Raw genomic sequence first — 18,417 nt, forward strand, 5'->3', positions numbered from 1 at the left:
CTCTCTCTCTCTCTCTCTCTCTCTCTCTCTCTCTCTCTCTCTCTCTCTCTCTCTCTCTCTCTCTCTCTCTCTCTCTCTGTATCTCTTTCTTTCTCTCTTTCTCTCTGGAGGAAAAAAGAATAATTCCGCCGGTGAGAATTGTGGATATTTGCTTTCTGCATCGGTTACTACATTTTGTTTTTAATGGCGAGGCTTCCGGTGCGCGGCGGGAGCGTCGTGCAAAAAATATCGTATCGACATCGCGTATTATCCGGGATCAACGTGCAGCAGTAGTGCAATACGCGGGCCGCCGTTTTCCGATATGCAACGACAGTTAAATTCATTTGCGACTGCACGAAACAATTTGGCGCGCTGGGAAAAAAAAAAAGAGAAAGAAAACGCGGCCATTCGGCTGTGCAGGAAAGAACGATGATAACAGGGAAAAACGATGTTATCATCGCGACACGTTAATTGTGTGGATAAATTTACTCGAGACGTCAATCAAGTCCTCCCATGTTCGAGAGATCTCCGACATTCGAAGCTTCATTCCGAAGCGTCAAATCCTCGGGGAGGATTTGAAATATTTACCGATTTGGAAATTTGAAGAGCAGGAAATGTGTCAGGAAATCTCCGAGGATAGGAAGAGGATATCGAGATCGAGCGATGAAAGGAGCCGCGAATAGAACAGGATATCTCAGAGTTTGGATAAGACTCTGGTTACATGCTCGATAATCCGTTAGCTCCGTTTACAGTGCTCAAATCTCCGATTCCTCCTTGGTTGCTTCACATCGTGTTCCTTCGTTCGAGTTCGATCTCTCCATACGGATCTCCTCGTGAAGTCGTTCTCATTCTTATCTCACTCAATTATCCGGGCGTTAATGGCGGCAAGGAGCAGCCAGCGCTTCTTAGCCAATTTACACGGGAAGCTACAAACTGTAAAACTTGCAGGACCGATAGTTTATCGTGCCTCATACAGCCGCCCGCTGCTAATCGCGTGGTTTACGGGCCCCGAAGTCATTCCGTGAAACTCGAGTGCAGTTTGCAGTTTCCGTTTCCATCGTGATGAGTGGAAACTTTGGTCAGCTCTCTCTTTCTCTTTCCCTCTCCCTCTCTCTCTCTCTCTCTCTCTCTTTCTCTCTGTGTCTCTGTCGTTCCGGTGCCACTCCCGGTGCGGTAATGTAACGGTTTTCGCTTTAAAACGCTGGCGTTTGTTTTAAACTTCATTGCGATTTTCAAGTCCGAACGCGCGGGACTAATTCTTCCCTGTTAACTCTCTTTCTCTCGTGCGAGAGAGCCATAATTTTCGAGAACTACTTAAAGCTGTCCCAGACAGGCGAGCCTGAAAACTTTTCGTAACGACGCAACAATCGCAACAACTCCGCCACGACAATGTTGACGCTGATATGCAATAAGGCTCATACTTCCATTTACGCGAAATTGCATTATGTTTCTGTTTGCCTGAAATCGCGAGGAACTTTCTGACGTTTCTCTCGAACGCAATCTCCTCCCTCGTGCTTCTCCCCATCGGAGTTAATTGATATTGGTCGCATTAAGTAAAAAGAGTGTACGTATTTCATACGTGTATACGCAGACTGTTGAAGAGGAAGGATTCAAGACTTGCATGACAGACTCATTAAATTGAGCAAAAAGTATTTGGTGAACACGAGTCGAAACAACTCTTTCAGAATTAGAAGCAATTTTTGATTTTGATGATGCACATGATTTGCTTGTAGTATCGCATGCGCCATGGAAACAGAAGATTATCTCGTAACATTCTTATTGCCGTGTTTACAAAGTTCGACACGTTCCCCTTCCATTTCTACACACAATTCATAGCAAGAAATTACCTTATCGTCTTACCTCAATTTAGAAGATTAGATATTTGTCTTTGCGCGACTTAGGATTACATATCTGTTCAGTGTTACACAGATATACAGTTAAATTATGAGACCATCTCCTGTTTTTCACGCCGCATGTAATAATATAAAGCTGAAATCACACGATGCACGATTTCATGCCTTCTTACATGCATGTTGATCGGCAGTTCAGCTCACTGCATGAATCGCTATCGTGCACTGGATGATCTATGCAGTGAACTGAGCTGCCGGTCAACATGCATGTCAGAAGGCATGAAATCGTTTCCAGCTTAAGCGAGCAAATCATATAAGGGAGTATTGCCAAAATCCTAAATCGTACCTCAATTTCTTGATTATTATTAAATTATTATTGAATATCTGACGGTAAAAGATGAAAAATGAATGAGCAATGGGAAATATAAACAAAGCTCTCAAATTATTGTTTTGTGTGTGCTACAGACATTTAAGGAATTCAGGTACGTTTGAAGAGACCGGGACGAATTCAGCAACTCTTTTCTACAACATCAAAAGCAAAAGTCGCTTCTAACATTGAAAGGGTCGATATTTCGACTCATGTTCACCGAGTGCTTTTTTCTCAGTTCAGTCAGTACTCTACTCGATAAGTTGGATCCTATTTTCTCTCAACACCCTATACGTTTCACTAATATCTCCCTCCCAACTTACGAAAGCGCGAAACCGACATCTGTTCTGCTTCGTGCCGGCGTATTAATCTACCTTCGGCATTTGTCATCGGGATGACAGTGACGGGGACGTACACATACGTCAGCCCTTCCCGAGCAGATGCACGCGTAAATAATTTACGACTTAGCGATCGCTCGGCCTGTCAAAGGCGCCGAGTAAGTAATGGCGGAAGTAGTACTCACCGGAGATGGGATCCGCGCCATCGAGCTTCCTGTCGGTGACGACGACGTTCTCGTGAGCGGCTTCCTTGCTCGTCCTTGGACGGCATCCAGCTGCGTTCGTCTCGTTGCTGACGGCCCCGTCCTGGTTCTTGTGCTCGTTCCGTAGGTGATCGTTTCTCTCGTTCAGCTTGCAAGCAACGCCGCCAACCCCGACCTTCGACGACGTCTTGCTGCTGCAGCTAATGCCGCCGGGGTTCCCGTTGATGTTCGCGTTAACGTTGATGTTACCGTTACCGTTGGTCGACGCGTGATTGTCGGCCTGCAAACAGCACACAAAGCGATCGTGTAGCGCGGAATCTCGTCGATGGCTGGCTAATTCCAATCATTCCGCCTAGCTCGTGGAAGCGCGATAATGTTACGCGAGAGGCAAATGAAGATAACGTGAGCGGTCTCTCGCTTTATCCGACGCGAGAAATTCAGGGCAATCAAGAGCGACTGTTGGAAATTAAAAAGGCTCTAGACGCAAAACAAAACAAAATGAGAGGAAAAAGAGAGGAAAGAATTAAATACCACTCGATTGAGCGATATCTCGACCGAAGGAGGCTTTAAACAACGTGCTTCAGCGCGCTTTTACATCGTGCTTTCGAAAGCACGAGCCTGTTCGTTAAAAAAAATCCCGGAAAATTGCGCCGCTCCGTGCGCGGCTCTCTCGGACCGCGAACATAACACAGCACCGGCAAAAACGTTCAAATCGACGCGAACGTTGCATCAGATCGCGACACCGAGCGGCGCGCGGCGGAGGTCGTCCTTCGCGACGAGGAGCGATCTATCCTCTTTAACCCTTTACGTTGGAGCAGGCGAGGCTCGTGGTACCACCTGCCACCCATTCCCAGCTATAATTGAAGTTGTCTCGTTTCGTATTGTGAAGCTATATAGTCGAGCGGTGCTTTTTTCCCTCCCCCTCGCGCTGAAGCTAGGAAGGCGAGCTTTTATTCTGTAAGTACTTGGTTGCGCGACTAACGGGGATATTCCCCGAAGACATCTGTCCTACGTCGAGACACGTGAGAAAGAGAAAGAGAGAAAGAGAGAGAGAAATTGCGAGCAAACACATCTCTCTCTCTCGTACCATCTTTCACACCTCCGATCCCGCATTCAACGATCATTTGACCTTTCGCCGCCGACACGTTTTTAGCGAAACTTTCCTAATATGACTCCTACGTTTAAGCGGCCAGTTAAATCGGGAGCAATTTAATGATTCGCGGTTTGAAAATGAATTAACCGATCTGCAATCGGACCCGCGTCGGACAGCCACGTGTATATTCGAAACAAGCGCACATATCGTCGCAGCTTTCGTGCATACAGAAAAAATATTATTCTGCTGCTAAGAAAAGCTCAGTTTACTCTCTTCTTTTCACACATTATTCTTAACAAGGGATTTTCTTGACGATAGTCCTCAAATGTACTCATCACGCAAATTTTGGAAGAGCTTATTACACTTAAAAAAATTGATTCTCTTTATAAAAATATTGAAAATTCTTAATAATATGAATTTGTTATAGAATTCTACTTAAAAAAAAAGTTAATTCAACTTAACACGGGAGAAAAGTTTGGTTGGATAGTCAAATTTCTGATGACTTACGAACGAACCAAAAATTCCGGTCGAAGTTAACAAAATTATGTTCAAGTTTCCTCGTTAACTTGAAATTCTTGTGACATCAACCGAAATTTCTCGCCTCGCTCATATTTATTTGGTTAATTTAATCAATTTCTCCCCGTGCATATAGTAAGCAAGTCGAATTTTTTTTAAATTTATTTGATCGTTTCTTCTTCTTGATTTAATATTTCTAATCGAATATTTCTATCTAATTTGATATTTTTGATTAAAATATTAAACTTACCAGAACTCAGAATGTACTTTATAAGTAAATTTCATGACTTATAATAAGTCTACGACAGATTTGCAGATACACTAGCTTATGAAATAATCTGAGCAGGTAACATTTACCCGAACGCAGTATGCATTTTTCTGTGTGCAATTTCTTGACGAAAGACGCGGGTATCTTGGGTTCACTGCGAGCAGCCGATGATCGATAAGGAGATCATATTTTTAGTAGAGCAATCAAAATCGCATGCTCCCTCGCCTCAACAGCTATTCGGACTGCGGATTGATCCCGCAGCTAGAGCGCGCTCCGCGATTTACTTTTCCTGGGAGAACGCGAGCCTCCGCGGAAGTTGAACGCTAACAATAGCACGCTCGGAGTTCGCCCGGTTCCCGGCTTAGTTAGAACACATAATCAGAAGCCACATCATAACGGAGTCGTAGAGTAAACACGAACAAAAGCGAACGCGGTGGTACGCGTTGAACAATCTAAAACAATCCTCGTAGCGATCTCGAGGACTGCTCGCCATTCGCCCACTCCCTTATATCCGCGCTCAAAGGTCAATCGGGATTCTCACCGAGCTGGTCATGCAGGTGGACGAGGACGAGCGCACCACGACGATCCTGTTCTGATTGTGGTCGCTGGAGGCGATGGTGGACACGGCGGCGTGATGATTAGCCAAGGCGTGGTTGTCGTTGGGGTTGCCACCGGGATTGCCAGAATTGGCGTTCCCGCCGGCCAACGAGGTCTGCCTGATCACCAGCACGCTGCCCGCCGGCTCCAGCACAACCACTTGCCTCATCCTCGCCTCCGTCCGTTTTCGGTTACCTTCTCGCCTCCGTCTGTTTTCGCCGGATGCGGCCGAGAGTGGCGAACGGAGAGAGAGCTGTCTTCTCCCTCTTCGTCTCCTCCTCGTCGTCGACGACGACGACGACGACGTTAATCGCGTTCTCCAGCACGACCTCCGGCTCTTAAAAGTCCCACCCGATCGCTGCCACCTGCTCCTCCTATGCCCGTACACATGCACACACAAACACCGAGCAATATTAAAGCTGTCGTTTTAGAGGATGATCCTACCGCACCATCCGCCCTGCCGCTCCCAAGCCGTGACCCCGCTGCCACCGTCATCGTCGCTAGCGCTGACCCCGAGCGACTCTGCACGCTCGCCTCGCCGCGCGGGGTCTTAAGGCTCGTCTACAATACGCGGAATAAGTTGGAGTAGAAAATAAAAAGAATTTATTTCGCTTCCTTTCTCTCTTTATTATACTTTAGCTCCCTTACACCGGAAGTACTTCTCTTATTTAAAAGGAATATTTGTAATATAAGGGAGTTAGTAATTTAACAAATTTTAAAATAATTTTTTTTAGTGTAGACGTGAGCGAAGTAAATGATTTTTATTTTTTATTCTAACTTGCGCCAAGCTCACTCCGCGTATTGTGGACAAGCCTTTACGTAGAAAGCGCGTACCAGCGTGGCTTCTTCCGGCGGACGGAATCGATGGGATTATTTCTGCCGACGGCTGTACGAGCGGCCCCGACTGTCGGCCTCTCTTCTCCAAGAAACCGCCGTCGGCCACGACATCACACCGCGACAAAGTAACGGGGAAAGACGCGCGAGCGGTTTAAAGGTAAGGCGACCGGGTCCAGAGAAGTCCGACCGCTTTTAGACGATCGCCCGCCGCACAACCGATATATTAACGCGCCCCCCCTTTTCCCGCATCGCACGGGAACGGCCTGAGTGGGTGCTCCTGTGTGATAGAAAGCCGGTCAGTCGATCTTGACGAACGGATTTAGTCTAACGGCTAGTCGCTAATTTCCTCAAGTCAGTTTTAATTCTCTTAACGGATCACCCCGTGCAAGAAAGGAAATAAATTTGATTTTTCAATTGTAATTTAAACTTAGATTTAAACTTAAGAGGAAATTCTAATTTAGATAGTTGAAAAGTAGGAATTTCTTGAGAATTTTTTTCCGATTTCCAGTAAAATTTTCGATAGAGAGTTTCGACAATACCACTTATCATTATTTTAAGCAGAGAAAATTATTTTTTATTAAAAAAATAAAAATTCCATTTTTTGTTGGACAGATACTTTTAACTGGTGGACAACAATTCGCGTAATAATTTGAAACAACGGGGACAAAAAATTTTAAATCTGTATGAAATTTATTAGTACATAAAAATTTTGGAAATTTTCCACAGGATTTAATTTCATCATCCAGCAAATTTAATACAGTATTAAATTTTCTCAGATTATGGTCAGATTCAGATCTGTTTCAGATTGTCATACGAGCTGTAATGTTGCCAACACTTAGATGTGCTGCACAACGATATCGTGCTCAGCACATAAAACATGGACGGAACTTCTTTTTTAATAATTTATTTATTCTTAAAACAATGGAATTAGTCGGAATCCTAGGTTATTACTTTCGTTCATTTCCTTAAAAAAAAAAAGTGTAAAGAATTTATTATTTTTCAGCTATCTTAAACCAGAACCTTAAACTTTGTTTAAATTCATCAAATACGTCATTTGATGTCTTACTACCATTGGAATCACATTAGAACACAGTTTAAACTTAAATCTAAGTTGAAGCTACTATTACAAATTCGATTCTTGGTGTTTGTGAAAATACTTAAAAATTTTTTTATATAATTTTCTTGTTTTTTTTTTAGGCAACGGGTAACATAATTTAATTTATATTCCGAATAACCCTAAAATATCCTTAAATATACCGACAAATAGATCGATTATCGTGTGGGATGGTCAAAACATGTTTTACGTCGACCCCGATCTATGTTGGAACTTAGAAGATTCGGTCGCCTCGATTTGAAGTCCGGCGCGATTTTCTCGTTTTCTCGGCCCACTCGAATGGAGGGATTTGTTTTCGAGATCCCATGCGCCAGTGGAGAACAGCGGGAGATCCCGAAAGGATCGCGGTTTAAAATTGGATGAGTTTTGTTCGGAGCCATTTGTGCCCGCGTCCGTGACACTTCGCGATACACACTGGCACAGATAAAAATCCGCGGAACTGATGGCCGATTACGAAGGAACACTGCTGTTTGATCAACCTCGCTTTTATAGGGTAAAACTTCCCGAAGCAGCCATTCGGGGTCGGCTGGCTCGAGAAAAAAGAAGAAAAAAAAGAAGAGAAACACGCCGCGCTGTTAACTCGCAATTTTAAGCGTTCGACTTCACGATGAATCTGCAAAGTTACCGAATAAAATAAACACAATAGCGAGGATGAGTCATCACGATGAAAATGTGCGCAGATCAGAACCGTCCAACTACCCAAAGTAAAAGTACCAATGTCTGGACATCCTTATTGTTTTGGTCTTTAAATACGAGTATTTAAACTTTCAACATAGAATATATATATGTATATATACATATATTGGATATACTCGTCAAACTGAACACAAAATATCTTTACCATTGCGCAAACAAGTACGTAAAATTTTGAGTTATTAATCAAAGACGATCGGTGAATGATTACAATATAGTTTACGAAATGGTAGAGAAATTTTATGTTGAGTTCTATCTGTACATCGCGGCTGCGTAGCGAATTATCGGACACCCTATATGTATTCTATATAGCATAAATGTTTAAGAAACACTTTAGAAACATCTAAAAGATGTCCTACTTGTTTGAAATGTCTTTAGTGTATTTCTAAAATATTTACACATTTGTATTATTTATCAACCTTGCGACATATATTCTATGTTGAAAGTTTCATATTTAAAGATTATGTTAAAATATTCGTATTTAAATTTTATGTTAAAATATTCGTAGTTAAAGACCAAAAATATAAAAATAGCTAGAGTTAGATAAGTGTCCAGACATTTTGGTATCTTTACCTTATATCGCGACAAAATTGGCATCGACGAAGCTCTCGGTGTCGCGATGAGAGTCGATAAATTATTTAAGGACGCTCTCAGACGCGACGCGTGTTCTTACGGTACTATTTGTCGCGGCTGCTTCTGCCTAGTGATGAATCGACCGCGCGGAATAAGAAATGAATGACATCCGAGTATTTGAAACCACTCCAGACATCGTTATGATAGTGATCTTGGACGGGAGAGATGCGGCGAGCGTTCTTTCACGTATTCTGCAATATGAGCCGCGATTTGCATGTCATTCGGCTAATCTTCGCGGCGGAGAGAGGAATGTTTCGCGGATCGATTCGTTACCTATCGCGAGATGGAAAATAATTTCGCGAGATCCCCGTCGTCATCCATTCGCCGTGCTCGATGAATCGCACCCGGCGAATTTCCGGGGATATATTTTCGTTTTAAGTGACTATCCGCGTTCCCGCGCGAAAAACAACGCGAGAAAGGAGGGGGCAGGATTTTCATTTCCCCAGACTCCGCGGAACCACTTAAGTTGGCGTGCACTGTCATAAATGCATTTCTTGGCCGCCATTGTCACGTCGATCCGGCCCGGCAAACAGAAGCTTGACCCGCGCTCTTGCCAATTCCCGTGTGTAACAATTCTTGTCGCGGTTTGCAAAAAGACTCTCGACAGTGCGCGAGTGTGTGTATGCGTATGCGCGAGTTTCAAAAATAAAAAACTTCTCGAGTTCACTCCTTCACCTAGTCGGCGGTTCATATTTTATATCATATTATATTTATTAAGTAGACGAGTGTATGTGTGTATATGTTTGTTTGTTGCTGTCAACTTCTGAGTCGAGACGAAACGCGAACATCACCAATAAGACAGCAGCAAGTTTTCCCGACGGGGGAGAAACATTTGTCTCGCGATCTTAATATTAACGCCCGACCTTTTCCCGGCCGCGAAATAGTCGCAAGTAGTGCGACACCATGTACACAAACAATGAAAAAGCACTTTTAGAGTGTTTCTTTATGAGACGTCGAATCATCTCCAAAATACACACAAACAAGACAAAAATATCAATGCCTGCTCAAGTCGAAATTTTAGCCCTACTTTCTCGATTTGAACTTTCTAACATCTGTTTATTCTGAAAGATCTGTGTATGTGTAATACACGTGGAAACTGAAGTCCTACTTGACGCCTCTAAATGGCAGAAAACGCATGAAATGCCACTTGTAGGTTCTAAATAGGACCTCTTGGCAAAGTCAGTGGGTGAAGTAGGTTCAAAAGCAGTTGATTTAGGCTTCATAGTATCAAAGCAAGCGTTAAGTGGACTTTCGAGGATGAAAGTGGAACCAAAATTTTGATTCGGAACGTACCTAATCCTGGACATCCTTACTTTTTTGGAGTCTTTAAGCGCGAATATTTCAATTTTTGATATAAAATATATATACATATGTCGAATGCATAGTTGCTGAAAGCATATCTCATCAATTTCTTAATTATTGTTGAACATAAACGATGATAATAAGTGAGCAGTGAGCAATATAAACAAAAAGATTTTCAGATTACATCTTATTTTGTGCGTGTTTCAAACTTTTTCCAAATTTTTGAAGAGAAATTAGGTGAAGTTTATGATCGATGAGGTACGATTTCGGCAACTCTCTCCTACATATATTCCATATTGACAGTTTAATTATCCGTATTTGAAGAGCAAAGCAAGCATGTTCAGGATTAGATACGTGTCCGGCACTTTCACCTTATCCGCGAACTGACCTGCGACATAATCCGCCGATGCGTCCTGGCGACGCGTGCCACGCGCGATGACGCGATGACGCGCGGCTCGTCACGTATCCGTGATAAATGCGCGCTGTGTATATTTTAGGAAGAATTAATGTCACTCGCTTGGCGTGCCTTCAATAGGCATTAAATATGCAGGGGGAATGTTAAAGGCGAGTAAATATCGCGGCCATTCATGTATGGAGAGAGCCCAGTATCGAGCGGGCGCGCGCGCGTAGCGGATATCTGCCGGTACAACGGCACGTGCGGCAGTAATAATAGAACCGTCGCGTCGTCGGTGCATTCACACGCGGAGGAGAGATGCCTGGCTGTATCTCGCTATAGCGGCCCGGAGGAGAGTACGGCCCGCCACCAACTTTTGCGCTTTTTCCACGCTCATGGATTGCCAGATCCGGACCGGGCCAAGCTCGGGCATTTATGCGTAATTGACATTCTACATTCATTTGTGGACAACTGTGCATGAGATGACATCAATGTAGACTATTGATGATCAATACGGAGAAAGTAGTTCGGTTGTATTAAGATGAAGTTAGGGATTTTTGTTTTTAACGAATGACCCGTTCTGATTGAAGGAAATTTTGGTCCTTAGGACCAAATTTGAATCATAAGGACCACAGACATTTTGAGTCCTTCAACCAAAACGCATTTGTTTGTCCACTAAAATCACAAACTTCATATGAATATAAACAAATATTTTTTTTCCATTTATGGATATTATTTGAAGAACGTATTGTCGTACCGTTTGAATCGTATTGTTTGAAGAACAACTTGATCGACAATTAGTGGAGGAAAGTTTATGTTTTCATTCAACTTTCAGAGAATCCCGATTAAATTTATGAACGTTGTTTCCTAAACAAGTTAGAGTCCACAGAGAATTCTCTGGTTACATTCTTACATTTAGAGTTAAACCTACCAATTTATCACATAATAAGATAAAAGTTTCACGCACTTAATCTTTTTAAGTGTTACGTTAATCAATACTTGAAACGATACTGTTTAACGATTTATTCTTTTTTGTATTTTAATGTAATTTACAAATATTCACATAACATTCACATTGTCCATATAAGAAAAAAATCATGTATATATTATGTAAGCAATACGTAATTAATTCACTTAATATTGAAGTCTGTAACACAATCCTGGATCAGATTGCGAGGTCGATCTCCTGAATCTCAAATCTCGCGATCGAGGAAACTGCGATACAGAGATTACGGAATTTCGCGTATTCATTTGCATAACGATCGCGAGCACGCCGGAGAGATTCGCAGCCGCGAGACAGCGGCGCGATAAAAATACGCCCTCGAGAGAATATTCGGCGGAAAATAAGTCGATAAGTCTGTTTGATCTCTTCCCGCGAATGGCGGCGAGCAGGTGAGAGTATCTCTCGCGCACGCTCGACTCTTCGGTCGAGAGATGGAAGTGTAAATTTAAATTTGCATAATATTCTCGAGTATGTTTTACTGTTTCTCTTCGTTTCGCTTCTTTGTAATTTTTCTTGCGGATTCGCGCACGGATGGGACGCCGGTGGTGGAAACGGCGGCGAAGCACGTTTTTCCTGCAAGCACTAAGTGATATTTACGCGGCCTTTTCATATTCATTAAATGTGAAACGTGCTCTGACTAGAGGCTCGGCCCTAGAATCGCCGACGCGTCGAACGGGACGTTCTTACGAATTCCGTGGTATTTTTCCTCGAGCGCACACGCCCTTCTGTCGCGCGGCACCGCCGTCGCCGCCGCCGCGAAATTAAATGCACTTGCTAATGCCCGTTGTGTACATTACGTTCGTCACATTTAATCCTCCGCAGCGTTGCGCTGCTTAAGTCTCGCGCGTAATCTCCCAATTTACAATCTGCAAACCATGCTTTCTAGGTCAAATTAACGCTAGGGATAATTGAACCGTGTGCTATTAAAAAAAAAGGAACAACAACAAAGGGGACGATTTTTAAACACTGCGAGGAAAACGCCGCGTCGAGAGAGGAAAGCATGAGACACGTGGTTGAATAAATTCATCTAGATTACACAGGAACGCGGCAGAAATAATGCAGAACTTTTTTCCCGTTCTGCAACTCTATGGGGAGAGAATCCCCGTGTAAAATATCAAATCTAACGTGCGGGTCGACAGTGACGCAAATGACAGAGGGGAACCGATGAGTAAAATCAAACAAACGAATAAAATATAACCTGCCAATAACGTGATGCGAGTGAGAAGAATAGAGTCGAAGAATACTAAATGCGACACGTGTTCTCTCACGTCGGGCTTTCCGTGGGACTCTTTGGAACGGCGATAGCACTGCCATAGCACGCGTATCGAACCTCGTATCGTTGACTAGAAAATTGCGACTAGAAGGCGGTCACGTATACGCGTTTAGATCGATCGATCTTCACATGCGCCCATATATTCGCGTAGTCTTCGCGAAAGCGAAACTGCGCGCGCCTCGGCAATCGTCGCGATTTGACGTTTATCGGAGGGAACGGCGTTAAAATACGCATGCGAGCAACGGGCTGAAGCAACGTTGAGAAGTCGACTAGGAAACCCTCAATCGTATCTCGAGCATCGGCCTCTAAGGCGAACATTTCTTCCTGGCGATTGCTTAAAAAACTCCGCGCGCTTACTTTGGCAGCGTGCAATTCGGTAATATCATTTCGGAAATAATGTTTTTCCTAGCTCGAGCTTCTTGAGGAATTTCATTTAAAATAAACCGATGGAAAATATCCTCCGAAAGTAAATTCAACGCTGGCGACTTTTAATGAACTTCGAGTCACATTTGACAGACATTCGCGCTTCTTTAATTATCTCATAAAAGCGCACCGAGAAAGAAGTAATAACCATCAAACTTAGATAATTGTTGTCAGATGCTTTGGTGAGATAGTTTCAACTAAACATGTAAAGAGGGGGAGGAGATGTGGTCAAATAATTTGATAAGTATTAACAAATACTCTTAGCTAAGTTTGATATTTGTTGCTACTGTTATACCAATTTATGTGATATGTATCGACAAGCAATTTGTATAATAAAATAAAATCACATTGTTCAATAATACCACATTATATGTGATAAACATACGAAATGATCAAATATTTAAATAATAATCAAGTCATTTAGTAATCATATTATCAGATTATTTGGTATTATTTACCAAACCACATTTCATTGGTTCAACTAAATGAATAATTTGTTTTACTAATTACACTGAGAAAAAATATTTGAAGATTTATTTATGAGATATAAAATTTATTTGTGTGAAATAAACTTCATATTTCACAAAGATAAATTCTTAAGTAGCAGATAAATTTTCAAATTTTCTTTTCTCAGTGTATTTTGTAATTATTACGAGACACTCGATTTCTATTTTGATTAACTATTTCATTGACATATTTGAAATTAATTATTAAATATTGTACTGAAACGCCCGAACCAAATTTGCTAACTATCACCAGACTTTTCTCGTTAGTGCAATCAGCTATATTATTTTAGAAAAATTTCCTCTTTACATTTATTTCAGAAGTGTGTTTTGTTTTGAGATTGTGGAATCTGTTATGAGGACTCGTCAGGGAGATATTTCGGTTGCGAGACAGCTGAAAATTCGGGAATTACGTGCAATCAATATGCGCGCATCAGTCTCGGCGCGTCAGTCGTATTCGAGAGTGAACGTCAGTTTCCAAACAGTTAGCGGAACTGCGATGTACTCTAAACTGATGTTCTCAAGCACGGCCCTAATTATGCAGGTAGTTACTATCGTTTTCGAACGGGCCGTCAGAATTCCAGGCGGCAAGCAACGCGCGGCTTGTCATTCTTGATAACAGCTGATTACGAACGAGCTCGTCCAGATAACGAAACCCGTTCTCTTGCTAGGGCGTCGTACAAACGGTGTACATTGATATACCGCGCTGATATCGTGCCGATATCGTTGACGACGCGCGTTTCGAAACTCACTTCTGTCTTTCGTGCGAGCACGAATGGCCAACGCGACGCGCGCAATTAATGATCCATCTAATCTCGCGAATTCCACCGTGAATTTATAATCGATAAGCGCAATTCGTTTCTCATTTCTGCTTCAACTGTCTCTCTCTGTTCCCTCACGTGAGCCCGGGAGAGTCTCGCACGCGGTACGAGGAAGAAACGCTTGCTTCAATAAGTCAGGCCAGTAAAACCCGGGATTAACCTTGTGTTCTGAAAATATTATCCCTTCACACCGTGCAGGCGTCGGAGGGTCTCACCCTGAGCCCTTATGGGACGGATTTACAACGTGGACGTCATTACAAGCGATTACGTCGTGTCCGTCGTGTGTTAACGCCTATGACGTCGGCATGACCCTACGCGAGGACAATTCCAGACTAAGGAAATTAATCTCTGAATTGTCTCGGGCTATTTTCCTCTTCTCTTTTTCCCGTTGAAATGGTAAATTAGTAGAGGCGCGCGGAGTGACGGAGGTACGACGCAATAAATGAATCGTGTCGCGATAACAAGAATGTACGATTATTCGAGGCCGCGAGACGGGCGGAGGTGAGACCTCCTTCGAGGTATTGAGATAATAATTTTTCAGTATTCTCCTGGCGTGAAGCAAAGAGCTGTTAGAGAAAGATTACGTCTCCTCCCATCCTTTCTCCGACTCGAGGGACATATAATCTCGGAAGAAAATTGCCAAATATTCCCGCGAAAAATTATTCCACGCAGACAGACGGACGGACGGGCCGAAAGCCGACCGGATTTTATTAATTTCCACGATAGATCCGTCCTTGGAAGAACGACAACGCGACGCAAGGCACGTTCTGCCGTATCTACACTCTCGATAATTAAACTCACCGAAATTACGCCGGCGATAAGGTATCGGGTACACACGCGACGCCACCAGAACTCGTACGTGACTCCGGTTTTTCCAACGGGAATTATCTTTCGAAAAAGCCAGCGTGCTCGCTCGCGAAACACCGAACCCCATCGCGATCACGTGAAACTCGCGTAATACCGGCCATCGTGTCCTGTGCACCGACGTAACGGCCGACCGCACACCGCGTTTTCGATTCGCGCGATCCCAATCGGAGCGAGTGCGATTAAAGCCAGCGAGCGCGAACTTTAATCGGGCACGCGTTCGATAAGCTCATTGAGAGCAATCGTCGGACACCTCTGGCTTTTAGCCGTTGAAATATAACACATCTGGCGTTTGAACAGCACAAAAATATTACACCAATATGAAACTTAAATTTTAAGCTTTCAATTATATCGCTGAAGATGGTGGCGATGTTATATATCATAATCTTAAAATGTTATTTTCCGGAACTTTTGATAAACACAAACTCTAACAAGGTTGATATATAAGGTTTCCTCTTAATTAATTTTCAAGGTTGCCTCGAAATCAAGAGTTAATATCATTTCAATATATATAAAAATATAACCACCTCATCATCTCAAGCTAACATTTTAATAGTTTTAACGTGTTGATCTCAGATGGAGAAAATTACTACAATTACATTACATTCCTGTGTAAAAAATTTTAGTTATTGAGATATTATCACAACGATAACGATAACGTTGACTTTTATTCTATGCGGATATTATTCGTAAAATTAATAATAGCAATTACACGCACGCGTATCAAATCTAGAATGCGTTTGATGATAAAATAATATACTCTATGATGATAAATTTCTACCAACGTAATAACTATACAAATGTAATAACCAGTAGTTAATGAAAACAATAATAACTATATCCCAATAACTGAAACTTTACCCGTTAATAAGTACGCTGAGAAAAAAATACTAGAAAATTTATTTGTGGGATATAAAGTTTATTTCTGCGAAATAAAGTTTATTTCTGCGAATAAACTTTATATTCCACAAATAAATTTTCTACTATTTTTTTCTTAGTATATACAGTTCTTAGATAGAGAGAAAAAGATTTGCTGAGCCAAAATGTGTTTCGGTTGAAGAGAACAGAATTTTCTTCTGATTCTTACAAACCAAATTCTAAGGTTCTAAGAAGCAAACATTCTACTTCCTCCAACTGAGACGAACATTTGGTCCGTTTATTGTCACATTAATTCGACCGATCTACTTTCTCCGTGCTGGATTGCAATTCGTAATACCCACAAGCGCCGTTTCGAGAACGCCGTGTTCAGGAGAAACGAGCTCGGACGCTCGCACGCATTACTCAGGACTGCGCGAATCTACCAGGTTGCAAACCAAAACTTGGCGGCCCGTCGAACTTCCCGCCAAAAATTGCGGATGACAAGGTACGAGGTGTCCATCGCGCGTTATCCGCGCGTCCGCTTCGAATCCGCTCAGGGGGACGACGACAACAACCACAATGACGAGAATCGGAGGCACGTGCGGCCGCACGCGCGAACAAAACGCGAGATTCTTCCCTTACGATCGACGGCGGACCGCGGGTTTACGGTATGTGCTAAAAATAGCGGCACCCATAAAACTGTTCGCGCTCGGATCACCACGCGGACGGGAAAAAGCACAACGATGACGACGACGACGACGGCGACGCTCTACCATCGTTCCTATTCCGCGCGCGCGCTCATGCTCACCTAGTCTCTATTTTTATTTCTCTATTCTCCCGTATTCATCGCGAAACTGTTCTAGATTACGTCGCGGAGACGCGCAGTAAGTATTCTCGATCGTTCGAAACGAGACGTCGCCCGACGGCCGCCAGCAACGTCGGCGCGGAGGCGGCACGGCGACGCGTCGGGCACGGGGAAAGGACGCGACGGTGCGGGATACTCACGGGATTCTTGCTCCGGACGAGAACAGAAGGCCCGTCGTCGTGGCTGCTCATTTCGGCACGCCGCGCTTCCTGGTGCGCGCGTGACGTCGCCCACAGCCCCGGCCGGAGCGTCGGGCAGGCACGGCGTCTCGTTCGCGGCGCAGCGACGCGTCACGCGTTCGCGTTCACCAGCAGCAGCGGCGAGGGCAGCGACGACGACGACGGCGGCAGTAGCACCTTGATCCGCGCGGCGACTCCGCGATGTTCATGATCGGCGACGAGGACGGCGGCGGCGACGGCGACGGCGACGGGACGATGACGACGACGACGACGACAACGACAGTGGCGGCGCGCGGAGGCGGCGGTCTCGTCTAACAACGACGTTTCTCGCGCTACCTCGTCGAGAGAAACACCCTGACGCCGAGCGATCACTTCGCGTCGCGAGGCGATAATGCGTGGCTCTCACGCAGGAAATCGCGCGATCACGCGTGTCCGCGACCGCAGTCGATCCTCGGAATCCATGACAGGTACACGCACGTATATACGTACGTTGTGTGTACGTACGTGCAGCACGACGGCCGGGGGAACGAGCGCGAGAGCGCGGGCCGAGCCGTGGATCGCATGCGCCACGACAAAAGTCATCGCGCCGTGCCGCCTCGAGGCCGCCCCGGCGCGTTCACGAGGAAATTCGACCCGCTGAAAATTCACACTCGCATTTTGTATTTAAGATCGTCTCGAGTTCATCTTTAGATGCTGTACGAATCATTTTACTGGTCACGGAGTATCTGAAGCAACGAATCTTAAATATAAGATCTGACTGTATGACTACTGGCCAAAGAGCAGTATTCACAGTCGGATCTCATACTTAAGATCGTCTTTAATTCAAATTTAGATACCGTGTGCATTATTGGTCATAGAGTATCTGAAGACGAATTTCAGACGATCTTAAATATAAAATCCGACTATACATACCGGCCAAAGAGTTCCCGCGCGCATCGCGATCGTCTCGTTCTGAACAAAAATGCAACCGACATGTGAAACACTACTTACGAGGTTATTCACAACCGCGTAGTGTTTCTCCTCGACGCTGGACTCGATAGCCTCCTCCTCGCGCAGTCGTGTGAATAACTGCGTACCCGCGGCAACGAATATCTTGAAAGCGTCAGAAAACGATGAGACAATGAATCACGGTCGCCGTGAGGTTAAGTTTGATCGGTGGCGCGGTCGTTTCGATTAATCTCACGTCGCACGAAGTGCGGAAGTGCAATTAAATGACGCAGTTCGAGAGAATAAAGCTTTCGTCGCTGGATATGTCACCTCTTTCGTCCCGACAGCAACTGTGCAGTCTGTTCTCTCGCTTTTTCGCGCCTCGAAACGCCCCGGCGTCAAACTTGGAACACTCCTGTTCATGGCGGCTGATGGCGGGTTCGTTAGTCGAATCTGATCGAATCGCATGCGCATCGATACGCGCATCGATAGATCGCGCGATTTCGGTCGGACGAGT

The 18,417-nt window shown here is 44.1% G+C and overlaps 1 protein-coding gene across 7 annotated transcripts in view; it reads right to left on the bottom strand.

The window, feature by feature from the left end:
• Positions 1–17,503, bottom strand: part of LOC116846802 (calmodulin-binding transcription activator 2) — an 80,098-nt gene extending 62,595 nt beyond the window's left edge. For 3 of the 7 annotated variants that reach the window (XM_032821097.1, XM_032821099.1, XM_032821098.1), the window contains exons 1-2: positions 5,156–5,585; positions 2,720–3,017 (exon numbers count right to left, since the gene is read on the bottom strand). In XM_032821097.1, the coding sequence (XP_032676988.1) occupies positions 2,720–3,017; positions 5,156–5,380 (523 nt within the window). In that variant the 5' untranslated portion in view covers positions 5,381–5,585. Of the gene's footprint in view, positions 1–2,719; positions 3,018–5,155; positions 5,586–6,045; positions 10,223–15,008; positions 16,644–16,934 lie in introns of those variants that run through there. The other 4 variants (XM_032821103.1, XM_032821100.1, XM_032821102.1 and 1 more) reach the window with 4 other exon arrangements.
• Positions 17,504–18,417: the final 914 nt, after the last annotated feature.

This window comes from Odontomachus brunneus, unplaced genomic scaffold (assembly GCF_010583005.1).
Source record: "Odontomachus brunneus isolate Ranch 3 - 2012 unplaced genomic scaffold, Obru_v1 Obru_scaffold_069, whole genome shotgun sequence".
Classification (NCBI taxonomy): Eukaryota; Metazoa; Arthropoda; class Insecta; order Hymenoptera; family Formicidae; genus Odontomachus; species Odontomachus brunneus.